The sequence below is a fragment of the Labrus mixtus genome, chromosome 11 (genome assembly GCF_963584025.1).
Source record: "Labrus mixtus chromosome 11, fLabMix1.1, whole genome shotgun sequence".
Classification (NCBI taxonomy): domain Eukaryota; kingdom Metazoa; phylum Chordata; class Actinopteri; order Labriformes; family Labridae; genus Labrus; species Labrus mixtus.
Window position 1 is genome coordinate 11,253,108 of NC_083622.1, and position 26,981 is coordinate 11,280,088.

Here is a 26,981-nt window from a genome sequence, read left to right on the forward strand (position 1 = left end):
TTTTTTGTTTTGTTACACAGCACTGCCTCTCCTGAACCCTCCTCTTTACCCTCCCTCCCTCTTTCTTTTTTTTTTTTTTTTACCTCTTCTCTTGTCAGACCAGTTGGACCAGCTGTAGTTAGCCAGCGATTTTTGTTTTGTTTTTACTGTGGAGTGTGAAACATGTATCAGGTCATTTACGTAGATTCAATCTCATGCGTCTCCATCTACTCAAACAGCAGAGTCATAGTTACTTTTAAGTTGATGGAGGATGACATTTCAATTAAACTTATACATCTTGCCTTTTTCATTATTAAAATATCAATTACGACGTCAGGGGTGGAAAGGGGACACATGTTTAGGAAGCAGTTTTTTCCCCCCTTTAAGCGACTATTGATATATGAATCAAGAAATACAATAGTGGCTGTTGGGAAATTTCCACTGTCGCTGCTTTAAGAGACAAGTGTCAACACTGCACATATCAGCACCTCATACCTGTCATACCGCCATCGCTCTGCTGTCACCCTTTCTAAGTAAATGCAAGCTATCTAACCTTTCATCACCGCACACTACTGGTGACTCCTTTTTTTAATCTCAACTATCTGAGAATACACACAGACTAAAATGACAATAAAAATAATAGGTGGAAGCCAGAGCCAACAACAGAATCAAATATCACGGGGAACTTGAGCTTTTAAAAAGCCCTCCCTTAAAGTAAGTGAAGCGTCACAAACATGCTGCTGTATGAGCACCTGAAGGGCCTCACATTCTTAAGAGGATGCATATTGAATTCAATGTTTAGCACTGATTTACACTTTGAAAATTAGCATATTATTAGAAATATATACTTTTAAACTGTCTCATGGGGATTTTGTAAGAATTGAATCGGGGCGCAGGTGGTCAAATGGTTGGAACGCGCGCCCCATGTACAGACGCTGTAGTCCTCGAGGCGGACTGCCCGAGTCAAGCCTGTGGCTCCTTCCCCGCATGCCATTCCCCACTCATCCGGCTCTATCCTCTGTCCTATCTCTACAATAAAAGGCATAAAAAAAGTCCAAAAATAAATCATTAAAAAAAAAAACTAAAAAAACCTGAATTCTTAAATGTGCAGAAAAAGTTAATTTTGCAAAAATACTGCCCTGTAAGAAAACGTTTCACTTTGTTCCTGTATTTATGAATAATTAAGAAGATTTTCTATTCAAATCCTGCATCTAAATATAACCTGTCCAACTTCCTGATGCAATCCAAAAACAACGGTCCTGTAAGCAGGTTAATAATACTACGGCGATGACTAATAATTTAGCTGCAAACCAACTCATAAAAACAAGTGATTGTAAAACTTTATTGGTCTAAAAAAAAATGAAAATAAACAAGATAAGGCGCCTCACACACGTGAGTGAAACTGAATGTTTGAAAACTCGTCTTCTTCAGCTGGGTGGAGGCTCCTTGGTTGTGGTCCATGCATAACTTTAACAGTGCTTCTGTTCCTTCACAAAACTGTGAAATAATTTGACAAAGCACCTTTACTCAAAGGAAAGAGTCCAGCGGGCGCTCAGCAGCCCGAGAAACAAACAAAAAGTCTCATGTTCATTCACGAGATGAAAAATGCAGGAAACTCGTCTCCAGGTGAAAAAAATTGTTCCTCCTTGGAACGTCATGGCGGGGTTATCATTAAACCAGTGATGTGTGACCCACTTCCTTGCATTCATCTCTCTGCTCCATGTGTTTATCTTCAAACTATTTTCTCCAGATTTCATTCGTTGAATGTTGATACTGCTGAAGACAATTTCTCATGTGGAGGACCAAAAACCTGTTTGTGGACTGACTTGGTGCCAAACAGCTATTTCCTGTTTATTTTAACGTAGCGTGCAACATTTCTCAGTCATTTTTCTGTTTTTCTTCCCCCCGTGCACTTAGAGAGGCAGGAGGAGTCTTTTTTTTTTTTTTTTTTTTGCCAAATGTTGCAAAAAGGACCTGAGCTTTGTTGTTGTCTTTATCCCAGCTCCTCTTTTGTCTTCCCCTGCTTGCGGGGCATCTTCTTGCTGCTGCTGTCCTCCAGCTCTTTGCTCTTGTAGTAGTGAGGAGCCACTTCCAGCAGCCAGCCGCTATCTATCTCAATCACCTGCATGGGGAGGGAGGGAGAGATTAATCAGAGTGATGACACGGGCAGATTAATACCGTCAGGAAACAGTTATCACACTTCCTTATTATTGTGCAGTTTCATTCTCGTAAGCTGTTATTTGTCAAAGCTTTCCTCCTGGACTTTGGAAAAGTGTGACTACCTGTTTGGGTTTTAGATTTAAAAAAAACAAAACTTTTCACATTAGCACACAGGTTTCCCAGAAACAAACTTCAAATACTAACACTGCTAATATTTGAGAAGGGTTTCGAGGACGCTTCAAAGATAAACACAGTGGTGTCGGGAGCAGGCCGACCTGTCTCATGAACTCCTTGGTGGTGAAGACGAGCTCGTGGTAGATGAGCCAGCGGGGCTGCTCCTCGAACAGAGAGCTGTTCGGATGGACGTAGACCGTCTGCTGGTGCTTCACCGTCTTGTAGCCGCCTTTGCTCAGCCGCGCCGTGTGATAGAAATATCCTGCCGTCACCGCCTGGGAGAGGGACGAGAGAGGGGTTTATGAATGTTGCCTGCATCGCCAGGCAGAAAAGAAATAAAGCGACCACGGAAGCAATTAATTCTTGTTTCTTGCGCGTGTGTTTCTTTGTGTTACTGCAGACGAATACATGTCGTGCACTTTAAGATTTGGTCATGTGAAGTCTGGCGGGGCTGATGTTAGAACACAGTAGGTAAAACGCAGGCGTATTCACCTCAGGCGAGTGGTTGATATAAAAGCAAAAAAATGCCATAGCGTCTGACTCTGTTGCATCATCCACCACTTCCTGTCATGTCTAGCCCAGATCAGGAGGATTTCAAGGGCAGTCCGTCTGAAATTCTCTAGACATTTTCAGGAGTGCATATGTGAAAACGTCTTCGATGCCAGATCCCACAGCTCACCCTCAAAAGGTCTAGTAAGGCAGTGTTGTGGCTGAGTCTTGTATGTTGCATTGTATTTCTGAGTCTTATTCTAGGACACTACAGCACAGCATCAGGACACAGGAGAAGCAGATGATTCCCACGGTAACGGATACATTAGCATTCCCTCCTTAATACGACTGCTAACTCATCCACACTCAACGTTCAGACCTACTTTTCAAATTGTTTTTACAGATGCACACAAGCTGTTCACACCTGCTGTTAACTAGGCCAGGTGTGTTCTGATATTTTTAAAGGGCAGAGCGAACACTGACATTCAGCTGATGGATCACATCTGTCACTCGGTCGTCATGCGGAGGGGAAAAGGGAAATCTACATTTGTCATTACAAGTTAAAGTAGAACATCTTCAAAAGACCAACTCCCTTCCCGTCTGTTTTCATGTCGGCATGGAGTCATCTGAGCCCCCTGGTTTATAACAGAACACACTCAATACTGCTGAAGCAACTCAACAGACATACATGTCAGAAAAGTGATCAAAAAGTAGGTTAATTTCATTAGTTTTGTCATACTGGTATTTAGCTGCATGACTTCTGACCCACATGAAGGAGGAGTGTGATGATAAGCAGTGTTAACCTACCAGTAAAACAAACGCCCCTGCTTATCTCAAGTAGACTAGGGGTGCGTTCACAATAAACACACTGACCTTGATATGAGAACAGTGTTCACGCAGCCTCTGTGCAGGGACGATTTACAGGTTTCCTCTTTTATTTTTCAGATTTGCAGTACTTTCTATACTTTCACCCGAGCATGGTATTATGATTTTAAAAAACTCAGCGTCCACTGGACTTAAAAGTTTCTTGTGTAGAAAACAGGAGCCCTTTCTGAGAATAACATTTGACATGTGGACTAAATTATGTCAATTAAACTAATCGAAGGACAGAAAAAACATCAGCAGCAGCTTTTTCGATTTGAAGTTTCAGTGTTTTGTGAGTTCAGTTGTCCACTTGGTCCAGTCTGAAACACTCAGAAGAATCTTGTCTTCGGCCCTTTGTCCAGTGTAAAGCCTGAGGCTGAGTTAACCAAACAAAAAGGTGAATATTGAATCAGGGCGGGCGAGCAGTCTTTTCCCGTTGCTTCCTGTATCACTGACCTTACGAATGGGTAAGCTGTCTCCCTGGGAGCTGACCACCTCCACCTCAATACGATCCATCAGACCCTCCAGCTGGTCCCGGACGTCCCGGGCTCGCCTCATGGAGCGGAACTGGATGAAGTTCTCGTAGCACCACTGAGTGGAGTATCCGCTCTCCAGCCACTGAGGAAAGAAAAGACATCATGACCGCAGTTAGCAAAACATCCGGGGGTTTCTAAGAGTGAATATCTCAGAACGACTGCAGTGCAGGCATCAGCTGTGAAACGGTGGTTCCTAACCTGTGGGTCGTGGGCCCACAACGGGTCACGAGACAATTCTAGCAGCTCCAAAGATGTATAAAAATGAGAAAAAAACACATATATACATTTTTTTATTTTCTTTTTTTCTGTTGTTTTCAATGTGGAGAGGACGCCTTCTCCAGCGTCAGGCGGCGACCCGGAAAAATGTGCAGCGCATTTATTCTCAGTGCAGAAAACTAATGTTTCCTGACCTAAAAAGCCTCAACGTAGCAACCTGCGTGCACATGGACTCTAGCGAGGAGGGGGCGGGGGGAGGCAGCTCTCTCCAATGTTTTGAATTTGGACTGCAGAACTCATTTTAAATGCGACGTGTCAGAGTTACATATTGCTCCTTTAACAGTGTGTGGATTCAATATTTGCATACGAGGTCTTAGGTCACGTAGCACAGCGCTCAAATGTACTCAAAGCTTAAAGAAAACCCTCAGACATATTTACACAGTATCGGCTTCATAAGGAGATCTAAAGCTCTTACAGCTGTTGACCAGCCGTGTTCCCACCTGAGTGTAGACGTTGAGCAGCACCAGGTGGTCTCCTCCTGGAACCACAAAGTTCATCCTGGCATTGTCGGCGTGGACCACCTTGTCTTTGGGCCGATAGAAAATGGAGTTGTTCACTGACAGCATGGCGGCTATCGTCAAAACTTCCTCTGAACATTTGTACCTGAAAGGAGACAGAGACCAAAGAGATGTAGAGATATAGAGAAGATGCAGACAGGAATAACAACCACTGCGATCAAGCTGTCGTGTATTTGAGTTCTTTTTCAGATTCTGAAGCATTCAATACATTAGTCTTTAGTTTCTTTAGACACTAAATATCAAAATTTATTAAAAATTGACTACTGCTGGCAATACCTCAAATATTTCCAACGGTTATCAAAGCCAGAGAAATCCTGAATCTTATAGTTGTTACGGGACGTGTCTAGTCGCGGCGGCTGACATGACAGACAGAGATATACAAGTTTCATAACATCATGGTGTAGGATATTACACCAATTATTAGTTACAATTGTAAACTGCGGATCCCATAAAGAATAGCTTCTCACTATGCTGAGGCTAAATGGGGGTCCAAATAAACAAACAACGAATCTCAAAATAATTGAAAACAGAAGGTTTTTTTCTTAGGAGGGTAAATGCCTAATTCTGATCTAACTAAATTGTATGCTCTTAATTTGCACGATTCTGTGTTTTTTTTTTAACACTTTCACAGTTGAATTCCATACCAGAGACAAACAAATTAACATTGTTTTTTTAACCAACAATTTCTATACTGTGTAATATACACTGCTGCAGCCCTAATAGGCAATTTGCCAGGAATTTCATCAAGACATATTTTTCAGTGACAGAATAATTTCACTGGTGTTCTGCAGCTTTTGTTTGTCAAATCATCTTTAATCTCAACAATGATCAATTTACAAACCCTCAATTTTCTCCAATTCGTCATTAGGCCAAAATTTACAGCTCTCCATACTAGTGCCTCGTCCAGGGCTCCTATTACCATTTAATGACATTTACATATTATTGCAGCTTGCCTTGTGAATTGCCATATAGATTTACTGATTCCATAACCTTGTGATACAGATACACCCTGCCTCTCCTGTTAACGGTAAGCTGAAGCATACGGGATGGTCTGACTATAAATAGTTTTAGTCTTAAGTTACTTTCAGAGTCTCAAAAACTAGAAGTGAAATAAAAAACAGGTTAAGAAGCCTGACAGTTAGTTCAATACCTCGAATTGTTCTAAAACACGTTGTGCTTCTTAAAGTATTGAGGCAGGTAAAGCGCCCTTTCAGAACTAATATGTCATGAAGGCTTATACTCATGTCAGACTTACTGCTCAGAGGCCAGGATCATCTTGCTCAGCATGGGGTCCACCGGCAGCTCAGCCATCCTGCGACCCAGCTAAACCAAGACAAAGAAGAACACACAGTTAAAGACATTTAAGCAATGAAATACTTTATTCACTCATTTGATAACCTGAACTTCAGCCAAACACTGAAAACATCCTTCACATCCTTGATTATCACTGATTAACAACGTCAGCTCGTATAGAAAAGCTTGAAGCTGGAAACACAATGAGTCATTGTTCCTGTGTTTCAACACTTCAAGGATCAAGGAAGTGAGTTTGGAAGCCATGACAAGCTTCAGGTATGTATTGTGTAAAAGAGCATGGGATCAGAGTGCAGATGGACATGTCAAAGAAAAAGGTTTACATCATTTAAGGATGTAAGGAGAGTTTCTCCTGCCCTAATGACCCTGTTATGATTTGACTGCTTTAAAGAACTTCATTGATATAACCATAATTATAGCAACGTAATACACAGTACAATTTTAAGCACGATTTGGACCCACATTTTGAGTCCATACAGTGTACACTTTAGACACAATGCGACAGGAAGTTATTGAAATGAAGCTTTGTTCTGGGGAAGTTTCCAGCAGTTGAAGCCAGAGTTAGATCTTGTACTTTTGCTAGCATGACTTATAACCCAGCAGCTCCATTAAATAATTCGAGGTACTGATTTGGGTCTTTGAATCCCTCACCCTGTACCGCAAAGACTGACAGCGGATCAGTCAGACGACACACCAGCTGGGTGATGGATACAGCCTAGCGTACATCACACTTTCTCCCCCCACTGGCTAGCAGCAGTATCACCTTTGGATGCGAGCCTTCCCTGGAAATGGCAATCCAGTTATAGTAATTCATGAAGCTACTATCGCAGTGTGTGTGTGTGTGTGTGTGTGTGCAAATTAACCAGTTGACCGACATACAGAAAAAGCCAAAAATGTTGGCGATTAACCTACATGACGATCCAACTAACACACACTGTAATTGTACGTTTGATAAACAAAAGCCTTTGTTGTATACCTTTGTTAGCTCTCCCAGGTGGTTTAGGGCTCCCAGAGCGTAGAGCTGCTCCAGCGCCAAGACCAGAGTCTCATGAGGAGGAGGGTCCATGAAGTCAAAGTGAATGAGGTCATTTATTCCTGCAAGCCAGATATATTTTGTTGAATATCCAACGGTCAAAGCCACATGATATTGACTGTGAGTGCTTCAACTGAAATGTATGAGTAATATAATTTAAAATATAATGAAACTCCACTCAGAGCACTTCTTTCACTCACCCAGACTCTTCAGCAGCAGGACTACATTTCCCAGGTTGGTCCTCTGAATCTCAGGCACCGTCGTTTCCTCCATCTCATGTTTGAAAGCCCATGCTGTGTACAGCCTGAAACATTTCCCAGCAGCCACTCTGCCTGCACGTCCGGCTCGCTGGTTGGCTGAAGCCTGAGAGTGAGAAACACACAGCATGACTGCACATCCATTTACTCTTAAATGATCCATATCACTTGTCTTTCACCTTCCATTTTCTGACTGTCTGATGTTGCGTTTTAATGTGATGTCTGAGTGTGTGTGTGTGTGTGTGTGTGTGTGTGTGTGTGTGTGTGTGTGTATGTGTGTGTGTATGGGTGTGTGTGACCCACGTCCCTTTTCGGTTTTGACTTGAGCTGGGTGGGTTTGTGGGCGGTGGGAGAGGGACGGGTTTACCGACACACTGCTTCACAATCGTGCCTGATCCGTCAGTGTCATTTACAACCGTTTGACAAAATCCTGTGTGAGATCATGCTTGTGTTTCTAAAACTCGTGCGTTCACTCACTCCTGGATGAAATGACACAGCACTTTTCTTCAACACAGGCGTCCTACTTGTTCAACATTAAGACAACAAAGGGCAGTTACCCGTGAGCAGGGCGTGACGATGAGTGACTCCATGCCGGTGCGGGCGTTGTAACTCTTCTGTTTGCAGAAGCCGGGGTCGATGACATAGATGATGCCGTCTATGGTCAGGGAGGTTTCTGCGATGTTGGTGGCCACCACCACCTGGAAACACAGAACACAGAGAGAGCTCAAATGAAGGAATATGAAGATTCAATCCAGCTGTTACTCAACAGGATAAAAGAAACCCTGATACATACTTTAAAACAAACATTAAGTCTGTCAAAACAGTGTTAAAAAAAAAAAAGCTCAGGGGAACCACAGTTTCTCTCATTGTGCTACAGCTGCCTCTATTGGTAAATAACAGCAGTGGCAGATACAAGATGTCGTCTCACCTTGCGGGCTCCAGGGGGAGTGGGGTTAAAGATCTTGGCCTGCATGTCTGATGGCAGGTTGGCGTAGATGGGAAGCACCAGCAGCTCTGCTATCTTTGAGCCGAGCCGCCGGCATCTCTCCTGGAGCATCTCACAGCACGCTTCGATCTCCTCCTGCAGGAGAAGAAGGTGAAGGGTCACAAAGACACAAAAAATAAAAGTGTGTCAATGTTCCTTTTTTAAGGAATTTCTTTCAAAGACACTGGGATGGAAAACAAGATACCTTAGGTCGCTGTCACTCCTAGTTAAGTTCATTTGATCTGAACCAAGAGAAAAATCCTAAACTCATTGTTGCCTTTTAGCATAAAGACACTCTATGTTGTTGTATATTGTAGCTTTTTATTTATATTAATGTATGCACGAGAGAGAGAGAGAGAGAGAGAGAAAGTGAGAGAGCTCGGAGGAGGAGCCGCCAACTCGGAGGACAATAGCCTCTGTACATTGGGCGTTTGCACTAATCATTAGGCCACTGGCCCCCCTTCACTCGGGCTCTTTATAAACACACCAACAGCTGTGAGCTTCCTTTCCAGGCAAGGAGCTTGTGAAGATCAAAATGATGCAAAAACTTCTTAACTTAATGGAGGGACAAGAGCGGTTTGACGGTCCCAACATACAGGAGTGAAAGCGTACTGAAACATCTTCTTTGAGGTGATTTAGAGGCAAACAACGACACTTCTCTGTCTCCAACATACACAAATATAATGAAATGAATAAATGAGAATGTACCATAACACGAGGTGGTATAGATATTTTTTTTTTCGCAGAAGGAAACTTCTGAGCTCCCGTCTCAAACTGCGTCTGAAAATGTTTCCTCTTTAGAAATATTTGGAGAAGTCTAACACAAACAGTACCTGTCCAGTGAGGAATACCAGACAGTCTCCAGGAGCCTGGGTGACGTGGATCTGCAGCACCGACACCACACAAGCCTCCAGGTAGTCTGCCTCTGGAGCCTTGAATACAAATACAGCAAGAGAAACGTTTAGGGGGATCAACTCACTTTAAAAAGATAGATGCATATGCTTAATAGTAATTAATCATTAAAAAACAGAAATAAAGTTACAAATCTATCACCGGCCTCTTCACGCTCTCTGTCCCAAACACTCGGACAGATATTGGTAAAAGGGCTTTTGGGTATTCTGCACCCTCAGCCTGGAATCTGTTGCAGAGTGACTTGAAACTCAAGGAGCTGGTGTCCTTAAATGTCCAGGAAGCAGTTTCTAAAGGATTTCAATGTTTTTAGCTCACCTGCTTGAACTACTGACTGGCAGATTTGACTCATTTAGGGCTTTCACACTTTCAGAAATCTCCTGAAAAACTCCTGATATTACTTAGAGGAGCTCTGACTTCACCCGGAGTTTCTCCTGCCAGACCCGTAGTATATTTTCCGCAGCAAGTCCGAGTTGGCTGATGTGAGAACGCAGCAGGATATTTTCCGGAGAATTCACCACCAGCCAATGGGAGAGGGAGTGATGCTTACATCCTGTTAATGCTGCACTGTATATAGAATGTATACACGCGACCGCAACGATCTCTGTGCTCGTAATTAAGCGGCTGCTTTATGTTTTGTGTCAGTATGTTGTCATTCCGTTGGACTACACGTAGCATTAAAATAAAGGCAAATATTCTCATTACAGCGTCATATAGCAGACTCTGTTGCTTTACTTCCATGTAATTTCTTTTAGACCCCCCCCCCCCCCCCCCCGCCCCCCCTCCTGTCTGACAGGGATAGTCTCCCGCTGTGAGGAGCATATGTGAACAGCCAGGTCAAGAGAATCTCCAGAGCAGTCCTCCTGAAATGATCTAGATATTTCCAGGAGTGTATATGTAAAAAACGGTTACAGATGGTTGTCTTTTAATGCTTTTATTGTTTTGTAAATTGCACTTTGTCTCCTGCTGTGTCTCCAACTGTAACTTTGTGCTTTTGCTGCTGACTGTCTCGACCAGGTCTCCCTTGGAAAAGAGGTTCTTAATCTCAACGGTACAAACCTCATTAAATAAAGCACATAAGCTGAGAGTCTGCACAGATAGCTGAACAGATAAATGGCCGAGAGGTCCAGTGTTTACCCCTTTACCAACCTCGATTGAGCCGTGATGTTGTCACTTATTCGATTGTTATTATTGTTTTAATCCAGTTTCCTTTCTTTATTTTATCAGTCATCTGCGAAAGCCTTAAGGTCTGGGAACCTTTACAATCTTCTAACTCTCTAGCACTGCTCGTTTGAAAAAGCAAAGAGAGGAATCTGTCATCATCAGTCAGAGTTTTTATATAGCTGTTGTTGTACGATGAGGCAGAAATCACAAAACTAACTAATAATAAAATAAAATGTGTACAGTGCAAAGCATCTACATAAAAGGTTCTTACTTTAGTGTAGAAGATATCGACGGGGAACCTCCTGCCAGGGATTCTGAAGACCGGCGCTTCGTCAAAGAAGCAGGAGAAGCGCTCGGTGTCCAGAGTGGCGCTGGCGACGAGCACCTTGAGGTCCGGTCTGAACCTGGCGATGTCCTTGATGAGACCGAAGAGGATGTCTGTGTGCAGGGTGCGCTCGTGGGCTTCATCTATGATGATCACACTAGAGAGGGAAGGAGAGAGAGAGAGAGAGACAGTGAGGTAAATACGATATTTTTTAGGAGCGCATGAAGGCAGCATAACTCCCCACAAGGACCATTAACCGGTTCATGTGTTTAGGTTACCTGTAGCTGGCCAGGTCGGGCTCGGTGAGAAACTCTCTGAGCAGCATGCCGTCTGTCATGTACTTGAGCACTGTCCTCTCTGACGTGCAGTCCTCAAAACGAATACTGTAACCCACCTACAACAAAGAAACGTCTCAAATGAAAAAACACTGATTCAAGACGATTTAAACTGCTTTGAGATATAAGCATTATAAGTATAATAAGTAAATTAAAAGCAGGAGAAATAAACTTCACACAGTATTCATTAATGCACAGAACAGAAGTTGCATCCTTTAAAAATAGGTTCAGAAACCGCCGTGTCCCACCTCATTTCCAAGCTTGACGCTCATCTCCTGAGCCACTCTGGACGCCACTGACATGGCTGCCACTCTGCGAGGCTGCGTGCAGCCAATCTTCATGCCTCCTTCAGTGTAGCCCTGAGAGAGGAGTTCAGGGTTCAGACTTCAAGGACTTAAAAGCACAAATTCTGTGTAGAGGAGGCTCTAATAAATTCAGCCGACAAAAGTTTTCTTACACAGTAAAGATAGAGTTTAACACAAACGGCAAACAGGGGGCAAAAAGTTAGAGTGGGTCTATATGGAATATGGTTTGTTGCGCTTTGGCGCCAACCGAAGGACTCTAAGTGCAACTGCACTGTTGTGAGACACACTGCCGTTAGTCCTACCCCCTCTTACACAACGGTATTTGTTTACAAACAGAGGGTGTAAACGGCAAAGACGCTGTGAGAACGGTTTAGGTGAAGGTCCAGTTTATGGCATCAAATATGGAAACAAAGAAAGCATAATGTCTAACTTAGGGAGCTTTAAAAGGGCTTCTTTACATATAATACCTCAGAGATCTTCCAAATTGGTGAAATAAAAAATAAAAAATCTGATAAGAATCAATACAGCATGTTGGCTTAAGGTCTTCGCAGTTTATTTTTTCTAAATATATATCAATGGGTGATAAAAAAAAAACAACAAGCTAAGGCGGTGAAAAAGGAAAGTAAATAATATGACAGGGGTGAAGCGTTAACGAGAAAGATGTTCTGATTTAGATGAACACGCAGGTGTGATTCAGGTTGACACTTACATTTTCCAGGAGGTATTGAGGGATCTGGGTGGTCTTTCCTGAGCCCGTCTCCCCCTCTATGACCAGGATCTGGTGCTCCTGGATGGCAGCGAGCAGGTCCTCTCTGTAGGGGAAGATGGGCAGGCTGCGGCGGACCTCCTGCATGGACTGTTTGTTCTGCTCAGCCTGTGACAGAGCCGGAGCCTCCTGTTCCTGAACACAACACAGTCACAAGAACTTCAGCTGCATTTACACACCATAAGCTCTTCTTCTCTTTCTTTGTTACAGCTGTATGCTAAGAGAAAGACATTTTTTAATTTTTAAATCGGGCTGGATCTAAATAATTTTGATTACATTTTAATATCACGTATCATTTTTCCTCAGGTCGGTTTCACCTATTCATCTTGACTACTCTGAGTTAGTTTCCATGGCGGAGAGAATCACTCATGATTCCCGGCCATCTTTTTTATTGTATTGATTGAAAGCCTCCTGATGGTGAAATTCACATACTGTGCACTTAAATTCAAAGGTCCTTTAAAGAAAATGATTTTCAACTTGAGGGTTTTCCTTCTCCTCTGTCACAACTGGTTTAAATATTGGACACCTGCAAAATGAGCATGTTTTTTTTTTTTTGCTACTTTCAAAGTTTATTCAGAATGACAGGCAGACTCAGGATCTCATCAGAAAACTAAACTTCCCCTCTGAATGAGGAATACTGATTAATGGTGGTAAAAGGGGGATTAACTATAGATTGAAAACTGGGGAGACGTTTTCTATTCTCAGGAAAGTCGAATGAAAATGAAAACACAGATGCAGATAGCATTTGATAAGCTCCACCTTTTCAGCTCGGGTCCCCTTCATCGTGATGGCGGTGCTGACAAAGTCGATCATCTCGTCCTCCTCCAGGATCAGCTGGTACCTATCCTGCTCCTGCCTCATCCCCTGCTCTCTCTCCCTCTTGGCTCCGAAGCTGAGCGAGGCCGTCTTCAGCCTCTCCTCCTCCCACCGGCCCTGCTCTCCTCCCAGCTCCATGGGAGTCTCCTCCAGCTCCAGGTCTCTCTGAGGCACATCCTGGTCAGCAGGAAACAGAAACAATTGATCACTTAAATCTAAAAAAAAACAAAAAAAAAAAAAAACTGTCTCTGTGCGTATGTTCCGTTTGTGACATCCCTACTTCCTACCTTGCTCCGCCTCTCTTCCGGCATGTAGTATCTGTTCTTCCTCTCATCCTGTTCTTTTGCCCCGGCCTTCTTGTAATCTTTGGCCAGGTCGCGGAGGGTGCGTTTGTATTCCAACTCTTTTTTCTCCCTCGCCGTCAGCTCGTCTGTCGAGAAGAGGTACTCATCATCTCTGATCTCAGCCTCCAGATCTTCCAGCTTCTCTTCCTCTCTCTTCTTGAGATAGTCCCAGCGAGAGCGCTTCCTCAACTCTGGCAACTGGAGAGGGGAAGAAGACACTTCATTACACTCTTACAGCAGATGTATGCCGTCTTTATTCCTAAAAAAAAATACATTCTAACAGCTAGACATATGATTCCTGAGACATCTACACGTGATTGTGACGAAACTCTTGAGAACACACCATATTCTTCTGATCCTCTTCAGCCATCTTCAGCCTCTTCTGAGCCTCCTCATACGCCTGGAGAAAGACAAACAGGAAGTGAAAGTGTTAAACTACATGATGCATTGAAGGATTTTTTTTGAAAACAAAAACACAAGCTGTGTCGTAATTCCCTCGACTCCCACCTTTTTGTCCGTCCTCTCTGTTATGTTGCGGGTCTTGTCTTTGTCTTTCAGCTTCACTCGCTCGGCAAAAGCGTCTCTCTCTTCGATGTCCTGCTGCCGCTCCCTCTCCTCCTTCTCCCACTCCTCCTCTTCTTCCTCCTCCTCCTCATCTTTCTTGACAGATTTGTTCTCCCTTTGGCCAGAGTTGCCCCTGATATTGGATGAAATATGCATCAAGCCACGGCTTCTGTACAATATTCCAGTCCACATCTCGACTCTGTACTTGGTCAACTGTCTCTTAAGCGCCGAGTATTAAAAGTGCCTCAAGTTAAATAAGTTGCTCCTCTGATGATAAAAAGGTTTCCACTGTTTTCTCAGGGGTTATTCTCAAAGCTAGATATCGTATGTTACAGGACAAAGTTGAGTCGATTCATGGGTTGGCCAATAAGAGGCTGTAACAGATAGATCAGTACATGTTACATACCCTTTAGCTGCTTCGTCCTCACTTGACGACTCACTCTCTTTCTTCCGTCTAATGTGCTTCCTCTTGTTTCCTTTGTCCTTGTTTTTCTTTTTGTCTTTTTGCTTCTCCTTCACTTCTTCCCCATCACTGTCGCTGTCCTCCAGTAACGTGTACGTCCGATTCCTTCTGTCCATTTCTATGGCCTCCCGCTCCATCGCCCGGGCCGGTTTCTCCACCACCTGTTTGCGAGGAATCTACAAAAAAAAAAAAAAAAAAACAGCGGTAAAAGATTGGTGAATGTTTTATTCCCCACACAAACTTCACATGCTGAAAAGTGAAGCACCTTTTATTGTTGGAGTTATTTTGGAGGGTGGTTTGGATAATATATCGATATACCTTGTCAAAGAGCTCCTGCGCAAAGGAAATCACACTCTGGTCGATGTCGATTGTTCCAGTCTGCTCGAGGCGACTCACAAAGTCCTGATGGCTCGAGGCTCTCCGTGCAGTGCCGATCATGAACTGAGAAACGTATCGGTCACTCAACCCCAGGATGTCATGGAGACGGTCATTCACCCACTGCTCCAGATTGGCCATGGTGCCTGTTGAAAAAAAAACGTGGTTACCCTCATGTAGCTTTGATCCCTGTCGTTACAGAAACGGATTTCTGCAACCGAACATTCAGAGGTCAACTTTAACTGTGAGCGAGCCTGTGTGCCCAAAACACCAGAGGTAAGAGTCAAACTGCTGTCATTTTGTCAAACATTATAACTCATAGCTTATCATAGACACACGAGTAGTCAATGTAAGGTTTTAAACGTTTTAATCCTCATTCAAAAATGTTGATTTATAACTTGTTGGAGCTTCACAGAAATCTTCTCCTATGCCACATTCAACACAATCTGTCATTACATTGTTTTTTTGGGTGTGTCATTTTTACCAACTAAGCAAGAAATGAAGAGGCAATACATGGAGATCCAAAACTCAATTTGGGCAACAATAATTAAGTGATTTAAGTAGCTATTGAGCAACAGAGGAAGAAATCCACATGCAAAACCCTCTCATTAAAGCTAACAATACAATAAGACCTGGTAAATGTATTTTGATCAATTTAAGACTTTAATAATTGTGATTCACTAGATAATGCTGGCAGCCTAATTCAAACAGAAATGTTTAAACACAAAGCATTTTTGGGATTCCTTATATCTGCATTGCTTATGGTTTGGCATTTTATGTATTCTATTTTGTCTCTTAAGGCGCAGCGTGGATCTCCCTGTAGTCACAGTGATGGAAAAGAACGACACTGCTGCATCTTTGAATGTCTCATCAAAAAAAAGCTCAGCTGACAAGTCCAAAGTAATATCATTTATCTTTTTTAAAAATCTTTTTAAAAGAAAAGAAAATTAGTTTGTTTGAGAGGCATGTGAGAAAAATGAATCTTTAATGTAGACTTAAAAAATAAACATAATAGATCAATGAAAAACCAGACAGTGCAATGAGTGGTTAATTAAAAATATATATATTTTGAAAGAAATGTGCCCTCCTAATATCCACCTCATGACATCAAACATTTAACTTTCTTACTGTTACTTTGATTTATTTTATTAGTTTTTGATCCGTAACGACTTTTATTTCTGTGGTTAAATCAATGTCCTAAACTTCAATCTACGAGAAGGTCAGATAAAGATAAAGATAAACTTTATTGATCCCCCGTGGGGGAAATTTGTGCATTACAGCAGCTCCAGAAAACAGGGGACGGGAATATAATTATTAAAAATAAAAATAGAAGTTAAAATCAAATCAAACATATTTACATCAGTCAAGGTCATTACTTTAAGACAAAATGAAAAGCATGTTAGAAGTCAAACAAGTAAAGCCCTCTCAGTTTAAGACAAAAAAAAAGCCTAACAAATTTAATTTTAAAATGTGAAAGAATGGAATTTCACACATGCGTTTAGAAATTGGGATTCATCGCAATTAACTATCTGAAATGTATTATTAATCACGATCACAAAATTGCACACGCCTGACAGCCCTGACTTGAAAACATCAAGTGTTTATGTTTATTTATGAGATGAGATTCAACTTTATTGTCATTACACATATACAAGTATAGAGTAACGAAATGAGGTTTGGCCTCTCACCAGAAGTGCAACAATCTGTGCTATGTACAAGTAATTACAAAATTTACAGATGTAGACTAAAAAAATAAAATAAAAAAGTGAATTATTGGGTATATATTGCTGGATTAATGGGATGCTATAAATATAAATAAATGCGATAAATATAAGTATATTCTTTAGATTATAATATAGAGATTAAGGTGCAGTGAGCATGTTATACTAGTTTATAATATACAGAATATGAACATATTTTACAGGTCGATAACTTATTGAGGTGATATCTAATAACAGTAAACAAGGGGACACGTATCAGAGTATTGTTGTGTTTAATCCAGTTCTCTATGTTATAAAGTACAAAGCCTCAGCAGTACAAACTTAGTCTGTAAAAACACTTTAACACATCAGTTTTATTCTGCATGTTGTGAACAGGTGAATTAATGTCATACTTTTATTAATGTGAAAGTTATGAGAAAATAAAATCCAGATTTATACTAGTGATATTTTATTTATTTTTTTACTAAATTTAGATTGAAGAGAAATGAGTCTTTCATCAACTTACCGCTTTTTAAAAGGTTCAATCAACGTTGTTGTTGTGGTTCGTTAACTCCAGCTACAGATGAGATCTTAACTTAAGAGTTATCGCTCACAACTTTACAGAAAAGGAAACTCAGTGAAACGAATATTACTTCCGAACCATGCAGAATTGTTTGTGTGGTGTTCTTCATGAAACACTTGTTTTATTTAATGATAACTTTCATGTTTTGCTAAGGGCAGGTTAGCTTGACGCACGTTGAAGTCGAAAGCGGAAATGCGTCATTTAAAAAAAACGAAAACGAAGAAGAGCACAGCTAGAGAACACCCTGATGCGCCTACCGCCCCCATGTGTCCGAAAAACAAACTACAATCACCGACTCGACCTTTTGTTGTCGGTTGTTATGACTGCACAATGAATAATGATAACAATTAATAAAGTCAATAGCAGCTCATATCGGTATTGTTAGAAGTTGTTTTTCACTAAGTATTCGATCTTTCCAATGAGTAATATAAATAAACACATCCAAATTACATTTAAAATTCAGCCTAAATATTAAAGATAAAGATAAAGATAAACTTTATTGATACAGCAGCTCAAGAAAACAGGGGACGGGAATATAATTATTAAAAATAAAAATAGAAGTGGAAAATCAAATCAAACATATTTACATCAGTTAAATAAAAAAATACAATAATGTAAAATTAATTTGCCAATTTCCACAACTTACACGTAAACAAAAAAACAGCTTAACTAAGATTACTTGTATCTAAATGTATGCTGTGGTCATTTCTTCTTTTGTATTGTATAGACATACAGCACATAGCCTATTAAATAATTTGATAGGCCTATGAATAGTAAAAATGAAAAGTAAAATTGTATAACCTAGATTAAGTGTAATTATTTTATGTGTATATATCTTTAACTCTTAGCTCCAACTATAATTGGAGCACTTTTTTTTAAGTAGGCCTATATTTGTAGGTATATAGACTAAATGTATAGAACAATGACGTTTATTCTCTACAAAAGTAAGATTTTCCATGTATTATAAAGTTATTTTATTTATTGTATTAAACTATAGTTGTTAGTTCACGCCTACTGTGGAGTGATTGATTGGTTGATCTATTTTTTTAGTTTCGCTATGCTTTTCTAATAACTGCTAAGGGGATTTATGGGATGGCATAGCCTCAGGACAAACGTGAACTATCTTTAGAAAGGGGCTTTCAGCAAGGAAGCGCGCACACATGCTCATAGTCAACTAAGGAAAGAGATCAATAACCAGGCTCCTCATCACCACAGTTTAAAGGTCACTTTGTGCTCCTTCTATCGACCCTCCAGCCTGCTCGGCCGGAGGTCTGATCTGCACTGACCGGGGAGAGAGATGAAGAGTCCGCAGAACTTCCTGAGAGGATCACTGGTGTCTCTGCTGCTGCTGCTGCTCACAGGGGTTCACATCGACGGATACAAACCTGTCATCATCGTGCACGGGCTGTTTGATGGCCCGAAACAGTTCAAAACGCTTACTCAATACATTACAAAGGTAAGACACCAGATTCACTTGTTTTTCTTTGCAGAAATCGTTGTTTAAAAAGGGATTTAAAAAAAGGTTTTAAATCTGTTACTAGGGTGAAAGTTTTTATCACACTTCAAAAAAAAAAAAATCTCAATTCAGATTCTTCTTAAAAAAAATCTACTTGTAAAAAGTACAAATAAGGAAGAATGACTCAAATCAGAATAATAAATGACATGTTGTATAAGGTATAATTTAAGTTGATTAAACTGTGTTTTAATCATCTGGATCTTGAATTAACTGAATATATCTGGTAGATTTATTTGGCAAATATTCCCTGAAGGCAAGTGGAGTTGGAGTGAAAGTGCAAATAATTATAAGTAAGTAAAAAAAGTATCTCAAAAGTGAAACTGTTGAAGAATATTATTTAAGTTATAACGTACATATTCCACCTCTGATTACATCATTTGGCAGTGAGATACATGCGTTTGGTCCACTTGTTTTTGCTAACCTTCTACTCATTAACCTGCTTTTAATAATCATATTTCCTTTGGTTTAAATGTAGATTATTTGAATTGTCCAAGTGGTCAAATATCTCACCTAAATATGATGGAGGCATCTGTAAACATAAACACATTACATGTTACTGTTTTACCAGTCAGGTTTTAAGTGAAGTGAAAATCAGGGAGCGGTTTCAAGGTATCACTTTCAGTTCCCTCGTCAATTTTTTATTCCTCAAGATCAGTTTGACTTTCAGGCAACTTCTGTAAAACAGCTCACACCTGACTGAGACGGCTGGTAACATGAAGTGAAATCCTCAGGATGATAGTTTGTCAGATTCAATCAGCGATTACTCTGTTCCTGATCATCACTAACGGTTTGTTGTTCTCGCGCAGGTGCATCGCGGCACTGAGGTGAAGGTGATCAGTTTGTACAACAACATGGCCAGTCTGAAGCCGATGTGGAGGCAGGTCCAAGGCTTCAGGAGATCCATCGAGTCCATCATGCAAGAGTCTCCTGATGGGGTTCATCTGCTGTGCTTCTCACAAGGTCCTCTCCCACTCCCTCTCCTCCCTCACTCGAAATGTCTACACTCGTGGCAAAAGGGGTTTTCAGCACTTTGTAAAGCTTTCTTTACTGGAAGGGCCGGGCACTTTGTCATGTTATTAAACACTTTAAATGTACCTTGACGGGCACCTTATCAAATTTTCTCCAGTGGAATAGTGCATTAGTATGATTCTCCATTGAAAGGCCAACAACATATTAGACTCCTTTTTGGTTTTTGCTCAAAAGGCACTTTAAAAATCTCAGTTTCATGTTTCCTTCACCAGGTGGGCACAGTATAATGTTTTTTATATCAAAATCACATAAAGGATAAAAACCTGACGGGTTGTTGTTTTCAAACATGCAGGCATGTTTAGGAAAATGAGGATCTGTGTTTCTCTCACATCGAAACTTTCTCTCGATTCTCACCCGCATCTCACATCTTCCTTCACATAGGGTGCAGTTATTCGTTTCTGTAACGCTTTGAGGAAGAACATAAGAGGAAGGCGGCAAGCCCTTCCTATGAAAGACATAATCATATTAAATATTTATTTGCACACATTTGGTTCTCAACTGGGGGGTCGGGACCCAAAAGCGGGCTGCGGGGCAGTTTTCAGTGGGTTGTGGATTTGTGGTTTTAAAAAAGTTGAGCCAGAAAGTGTTCATCAACGCTGATGAAGGCTTTGCTCTGAAACGCGTCTGTTGTTGATCTGTATGCTGATGCTCTACCGAGATAATTCTAACTTTTAAGGACATTGAGTGTGCTGACTTTTCTGTTTTTTTTAAGTATTTTTTTATGCACCTGACGTTTTATTACTGTTTGAGTGTGCTTCTTTTTCTGCTGTTATTTAATGAAGGAAACTTTTTAGATAGATGTACCACATGAACTGCCAGCCAAGATAATCATGAGAAAAGTCCTCCGTCAGGTCACACATAGATAGTAAAGATTCTGAATGAGAAGAGAGGCGTCACTCAGTCGGTCAGAGACCAAGGTTATTTCTCACAATCAGATGTTTGACAAAACTGGATGACATATAATTTATACATTTTGAGTACAAGGACATCAGGGGATCACACAGATGGAAAAGGGGGCAGAGTATCTGTCTCCTGAAGGTCAGTTTAAACAATGTAATCTCCCCTGAGTTCATGCAGGAATCTCATACAAGATGGAACTTTTTCAGAGAAAATAAACATGAAACAAATCACTGCAACAGATACTCTGTGTTTGTTCATGTTGATATGCAGTGACCCTCTTTGTCTCTGCTCTTTTTTCATTAAGGTGGTCTCCTTTGTCGCGCTCTTCTCTCCACAACTCCACACCACAACGTCCACACCTTCATCTCCCTGTCATCCCCACAGGCCGGACAGTATGGAGGTCAAAAAGCTTCTTTTTTGTTTATTTTTTCAGCATAGAGATAACACTGTGAATTTCCCCGTTGTGGGATAAATAAAGGATTATCTTATCTTATCTACTTTGTTAATTTGAATAGTTCCTGAATTTAAAAATACGGGATTTCTCCGTCTTTCTCCACAGACACGGAGTATCTAAAGTGGATGTTTCCTGAGCATGTGAAGAAGACAGTGTTTCATATCTGCTACAACAGATTTGGACAGAAAGTGTCTATTTGTGACTACTGGAGAGGTGAGAATAAGGGAAAGGTTCTTAAATGATTTAAAAAGCAGAACAACATCTAAATATATCCATCTGTCCGTCCATCCGTTATCTACTGTATACAGCTTTTCCTGCTTGGGGTCACGGGGGGGGCTAGAGCCAGGCGAGAGGCGGGGTACACCCTGGACTGTTTGCCAGTCAATCACAGAGCTGACATATAGAGACAGACAACCAGCCACACTCACACTCACATCTACGGGCAATTTAGAGTCACTAATTATCATAACGAGCATGTCTTTGGATTTGGAGAAAACCCACACATGCACAGGGAGAACATGCAAACTCCACACAGAGAGACTACTGTCCAACGGGGATTCGAACCAGGAACCTCCTCACGCTAACCACTGCACCACCGTGCAGCCTGTCTAAATATTTACACCTTATATCCATAACCAATCATTACTAGGCTGGTAGGCAAATGGACATGAGACTACCTCTAAGTTCATTTGAAATGTGTGGCATTATCAGGAAGTGCAGAATAAAATGCTTCTTTATGCAAATGGACAGACTTTCAACCAATCAGAACAACAGCATGCGTGAGTTAGCAGTAGACTGCTAGGCTAGCTGCAGTTGGTACAAAATGCATACAGGCAATTGGTGCAGCCTCTAGACCAATAAACAAAAGCAAGAAATCACATCTCATGTTAATGTCATTTGGACTATGACCTGTATTCTGACTGAATAGCAAATTCAGATCCATCATCATCAGCGGCAGCCATCTTGGTTGTTTACAAAAACCAGTCATCATCAGCAACCTGCGCTGTAATCAGGCCCGGCTCTACGAGGGTGCAAAAGGATGCATTGCGCCCTCATTTTAAATTTCTGCAACCCTTAATTGAATAGACACAAAAATTGACAATAGTTTTTTTTTTTTTACTAGACGTAATAAAGGCTTTCAAATGAAACCAGTGACTCAGATCGTGTTTACTACAATCATGATCCGATGGTCATGGCAGGTGCACTTGACCCGTCATGACCATCGGGAATCGGGAAAACACATGCAGGACCCAGAACACCTACGTTATTTTTCATTGCTGTAGCCGGTCACTGTAGCTGCACCCACTCTAATCACACATGCACCCTAAGTCTTTCTCGGATCAGGCCGGGCTGTAATGGATAAAATGGTTTTGAATGGCTTGTCCGGTTCCAGGTGGGAGGGTAATCTTTCCGAATAAGATAAGGAACAGACGCATCTGCTAGAGCAACAGCAACATCAAACATCATTTGGCAGATTCATTTGGTTTCCTGGCATTACTGATGGACTATGATTTCTGAGAATGCAATTTGCCTTACTGAGAAGAAGCTACACCTGGGATGGGCAACTTTGGTCACAGCAAGGGCCACATTCATTTAATTCTCACTGCCAGAGGGGCCAAATTGTAGAATACAAAAACGATTACAGTCAATTATGTCTCAAATTTAACTCAACATATACCAGTGATCAAATATTATTATGGACATATTTCTGGTTTTCATGATTTCATGGCAGATTTTTTCATGTTTTCTTCATGTTTTGATATGTAAAAATTGACCTGAGGGCCACATTGAGGGTTGACGAGGGCCGCATGTGGCCCCCGGGCCGCCAGTTGCCCACCCCTGAGCTACACTTAACAGTTCCTGTCCATCTGTTAATGTTTGTACACTGTATGCTGTATATCTTTTCTCCACAGACCCACATCATAGGTCCCGATACCTGCAGTACAACACATTTCTGGCGATGATTAACGGCGACAGACCAAACAAGGACATGAAAGGTAACGGCGTTGTCGACTGTCACCGTCATTTTTTTTAAAACATATCGTTGTGGATCCAAAGTGAAAATGTAAAGTAATTCGTCTCCTCGATTAACCTCTTCAGCATGGAGGGAAAACTTCCTGCGCATCAAGAAGCTCGTGCTGATCGGAGGACCAGATGACGGCGTCATCACACCGTGGCAGTCAAGGTTTCAGCCCCATCTCGTTTTTTACTAATCAAGTTCTACACACTGTTGGTTCTCTTTCATTTTTATGTGTCTGTGGAAAAATAAGTCCAATGAATCGTTTGTGGATTTAATAGTGTCAGAGTGTGTGTTTTGTTCATCCCTACAAAAAGACACAAAGAAGACAAAAGCAACAGTTCCATGATAAAAACTAGAAATGGAAATACAACAAGGACACATTAGAGGCCAGTGTGCAAGTGTCTGAGGGCTGATGTGGCTCAGTGGTAGAGTTGGTCGTCTCTCGGAAGGTCGAGGGTTTGATCCCCAGCTTCCGCAGCCACATGTCTGACGTGTCATTAACTTTAACCAGTCTCAGTAAGAAGCAGTAGTCTTCATGTAGCCTGTAAGGCAAAAAAATGTGGCAAAAAAGTTTGTTTTTCAAGCCTGAGAGCTACCCGAAAGTCACCAAGATTAACCGAACATTTCCCCTCTTTTCTCTTCTGTTGATTTTGGCAGCTTGACAGTCAGAAAGATACATTTAAGCAACAACAAAAAAAATCAAATTAAAAGTTTCCCAAATGTCATTCAAATTACTTGCTTATTGTACTTGTGCGAGACAGTCAAGTGGTCGCTAATAGATTCATCTAAATGTGTGTTGACGATAAAAGGTTCTAGTCGAAACAGGTTTCAAGATCGCTTTACCAGCATTGACTGTTTCCTCTTTCCTGCACAGCCACTTTGGATTCTTTGACAGCAACGAAAACATTTTGGAAATGAGGAACCAGGAGGTGAGTTTCAAACCGGTGCATCACTGCTTCTCTTTCATACCTTACATGCAGTCAGTTTGAATTCACCTGACATAAGTTGAACATAGTAGACCTCTCTCTCTCTTTCTCTCTCTCTCTCTCCCTGTTTTAAAAATCAGTTGTTGAACTGAGTAACCCACTCTTCTCTTCTTCTCTCCCTTTCATAGTTCTACAAGAACGACACGTTTGGGCTGAAGATGCTGGACGCACGTGGAGACGTGTCGCAGTGCGTTCACTCTGGGGTGAAGCACGTTACCTGGCACTCAAACTTCACAGTGTTTCAGAGCTGCATGGAGAAATGGCTCACATGAAAACAACCCGCTTAGAGATGTTAAAAAAAAGGTACTAATCCAACTGATCAAGACTTTATGATGGAATCGTGTCACTTTCATGCATGTGCAAAGATGTACAGATGATTTATATTTTAGAAAGAGAAGACAAAAAGCAATTGTTGACCCATGAAAATTGTGCCCAAACATTTGTGATCACTTGGAGAATGGCCCACAGGTCATCACTTTCCATACCGTCCCACCGTGAGGTAAACAATCATGACCGAGAGAGAAATGATGCATCAAGTAAAGTTATTGAATAGATTGCTAGGGACAGAGATTTACACTCCCAAGAGGATGATTTACAATAATGTTGTGATCTTAAAGGCGAGGCCTAAGAGGAGGAAGTGGACGTAGTAACTGTGATGTCAGCCACTGATTTGTGGACGGACATTTTTAAGCTTTAGGTTCAACATTATGGCTGAACATCATGCAGGCTTTTTGGAGTCTTAAATGAACATTTTTGGATGACATGGTAGATACACATTGTTACATCTATACACCGGTTGTTAGGTCAAAGCGGTAGCCACTGGTCAGTCACATGTAGCCATGTCCTGAAGCAGCATGTCCTACTTTATTCTCAATTTTCAAATTTCTATTTTTTCTCAAGGGGATCAGAATTTACAAACGAACATCATGCTGTATTGAAGAAGTCCAAAAACTAGCATGTTAGACCCTTAACTAATGAGGAACATGTCAACTGTCATGCCAGTTTCTCATCTGGTTTCATTCAGTTCAACTTCTCTTTTCCAAGCAGTAAAGTCGCCCCATGCTGAAAAGAAAATGGCTCGTGTATAGAATGGACCCGCAGGGATGGTGCAGTGAGTTGAGTCTTTAATGAACATACCCTGTTTTCTCCGCCCCCAAACCTCCAGGATTATAGATTAAAGAACAAAGTGCTGGTTGGCACAGTGTCATGAAAAATGTCAGGTAATATGAAGATTTATTTGCACAATGTTTGCTGATGAGCAGGCGCTGTGGGTCTTCACCATTAAAGAGCCACTAATGTTTTTTTATTCATCATCATCATCATCAACTTTTATTATTAGACTCAAGGTCCATTTTAAAAGACATACAATACAAAAAATAGACAACACACATATACATATAGAATAAAAACATTCCCGCCTCTTATAAAAGGCGCTTATACCAATGTCTCCAAAGGTATGACTGGTAGCGTACTGCACTATAACTTGGGTTCGACAGCAGCATTATAATTACATTCTTTGAGTCATTCAAGCGACCGATAAATCTGTACATAAGGTTCCTCAATAAAGCTTGTAAGGTGTTAACTCCTGCATTCACAAATAGCTCACTTGCACTACCCCACCTTGGCTTTCTAAGTAAGATCCTAAAACAATCATTGTCAGCAACCTGAAGTCTGTGCATACTTGATTTTTTGAACTTACCCCATAAGGGGGCAGTACAGTGCAATATGCTCTAAAGAGACATATCTTTACATGATCAGAACACATATGACATTTTCTTGCCAACATATTGGCCTGGGCACATAATGTACGACACTGTCTAAAAATGTCGTCATCATCAGACATTTGATCTGTTATAAAGTACCCGAGGTATTTGGCTTTATAACAAACACAAAGTTCTTCCCCAGAAAGATAAAATTGTGGAAAGTGGAGGTCCTTATCTCCCTTTGCCCTACATATCATCACACTGCTCTTATTTGAGTGATATTGCACATCATGTTTGGCACCATATTCTGTACACACATTTAACAACTATTATTAATATAAATGAGTTTAAAAAAAGTAACTGCAACCATATAACAATAGCAACACTTATCGATGTTTCCTTTCCATACTTCTTTCCTCCATGAAGACACAGACGGAAACAGGAGCCTTATTTGTCTTCCTTGATGGAGTTCAGTTAGCAATTTGTTTAAAGTAAATATCTCTTATTTTTAACATACTGCTTTTGTAATTTGATTTTTTTAATGCTTTTTGGTGCAAGAAAATGTATGTGGCTGTGATGTGAATGTATTTGTTTTTATATAAAACTTTGAGAAGTCTTTGTGTTCAGAGTTTATATTTGAAACCACTTTTAAATGTTTTAAATAAAGTCTTCTTGTTTGCTTTATTTACTAGATCCTCAGAAATGATATTGATAAAAAAAAAAACAGAATACTGTGATTTTTGGTGTTGGGATGTCACAATCACTCAATCAATTAAAAACAGAGCGAAATCCTCACATTGTACCCCAGTCCTGTTCAGTTCAGTCCACCTGATATCTTACAGTCCATCAAAGATCAAAGATAAAACTCTTTATTTCTTTAAAGGTTTACTTAAACACTGTGGTTTGCACTTTTTATTTGACTGCAATGTGTTGTTTGCTATCCATCCATTTAGGTATTTTAACATTATGACATAAAAGAAAAAAGCACCAGTAATTAAAGTCAAATAAACAAAGTACCACAAAGGACATGATCACAGTGGCGAGAGTTTTGGATCACTGAAAGCTGAGGGAGGAATAAAAACATAAAAATGGCAATTTTTCAATTCAAGGACAAACAATTTAGAGATGTCCTGTCTCATTTA

General features: G+C 40.9%; 2 protein-coding genes across 3 annotated transcripts; one reads left to right on the plus strand and one right to left on the minus strand.

Annotated features, from left to right (window-relative positions):
- Positions 1-1,301: 1,301 nt before the first annotated feature.
- On the minus strand, positions 1,302-15,103 carry dhx16 (DEAH (Asp-Glu-Ala-His) box polypeptide 16). The gene is made up of 20 exons (XM_061049987.1): positions 14,892-15,103; positions 14,517-14,749; positions 14,054-14,243; positions 13,890-13,946; positions 13,490-13,744; positions 13,146-13,379; positions 12,330-12,521; positions 11,564-11,674; positions 11,259-11,374; positions 10,927-11,137; positions 9,416-9,514; positions 8,526-8,678; positions 8,155-8,295; positions 7,541-7,703; positions 7,284-7,402; positions 6,252-6,319; positions 4,919-5,081; positions 4,123-4,284; positions 2,415-2,588; positions 1,302-2,101 (listed from the first exon to the last, which is right to left on the minus strand). Exons 1-20 carry the CDS (start codon positions 15,087-15,089, stop codon positions 1,973-1,975), a joined length of 3,168 nt encoding a protein of 1,055 aa, XP_060905970.1. The 5' UTR covers positions 15,090-15,103; the 3' UTR covers positions 1,302-1,972.
- Positions 15,104-18,318: 3,215 nt separating this feature from the next.
- LOC132983611 (lysosomal thioesterase PPT2-like) lies at positions 18,319-26,523 on the plus strand. Of its 2 annotated transcripts, XM_061049993.1 has the most exons (8): positions 18,319-18,687; positions 19,554-19,707; positions 20,981-21,076; positions 21,236-21,343; positions 23,044-23,127; positions 23,231-23,315; positions 24,025-24,079; positions 24,265-26,523. In XM_061049993.1, the coding sequence occupies exons 1-8, from the start codon at positions 18,529-18,531 to the stop codon at positions 24,406-24,408; spliced, it is 885 nt and encodes a 294-aa protein (XP_060905976.1). In that variant the 5' UTR covers positions 18,319-18,528; the 3' UTR covers positions 24,409-26,523. The 2 variants fall into 2 exon arrangements, with proteins under 2 accessions (XP_060905976.1, XP_060905977.1); XM_061049994.1 differs by lacking the exon at positions 21,236-21,343.
- Positions 26,524-26,981: the final 458 nt, after the last annotated feature.

Excerpts from the sequence above, each read along its gene's own strand:
- dhx16 (XM_061049987.1), bottom strand. The coding sequence starts at position 15,089 with ATGGCCAATCTGGAGCAGTGGGTGAATGACCGTCTCCATGACATCCTG. Across the intron at positions 11,138-11,258 it reads CCCGACCTGGCCAGCTACAG|TGTGATCATCATAGATGAAG; the intron begins GTAACCTAAACA and ends TTCCCTCTCTAG. Across the intron at positions 7,704-8,154 it reads TCGTCACGCCCTGCTCACGG|GCTTCAGCCAACCAGCGAGC; the intron begins GTAACTGCCCTT and ends TCTCACTCTCAG.
- LOC132983611 (XM_061049993.1), top strand. The coding sequence starts at position 18,529 with ATGAAGAGTCCGCAGAACTTCCTGAGAGGATCACTGGTGTCTCTGCTG. Across the intron at positions 21,077-21,235 it reads ACAGGCCGGACAGTATGGAG|ACACGGAGTATCTAAAGTGG; the intron begins GTCAAAAAGCTT and ends CTTTCTCCACAG. Across the intron at positions 23,128-23,230 it reads ACCAAACAAGGACATGAAAG|CATGGAGGGAAAACTTCCTG; the intron begins GTAACGGCGTTG and ends TAACCTCTTCAG.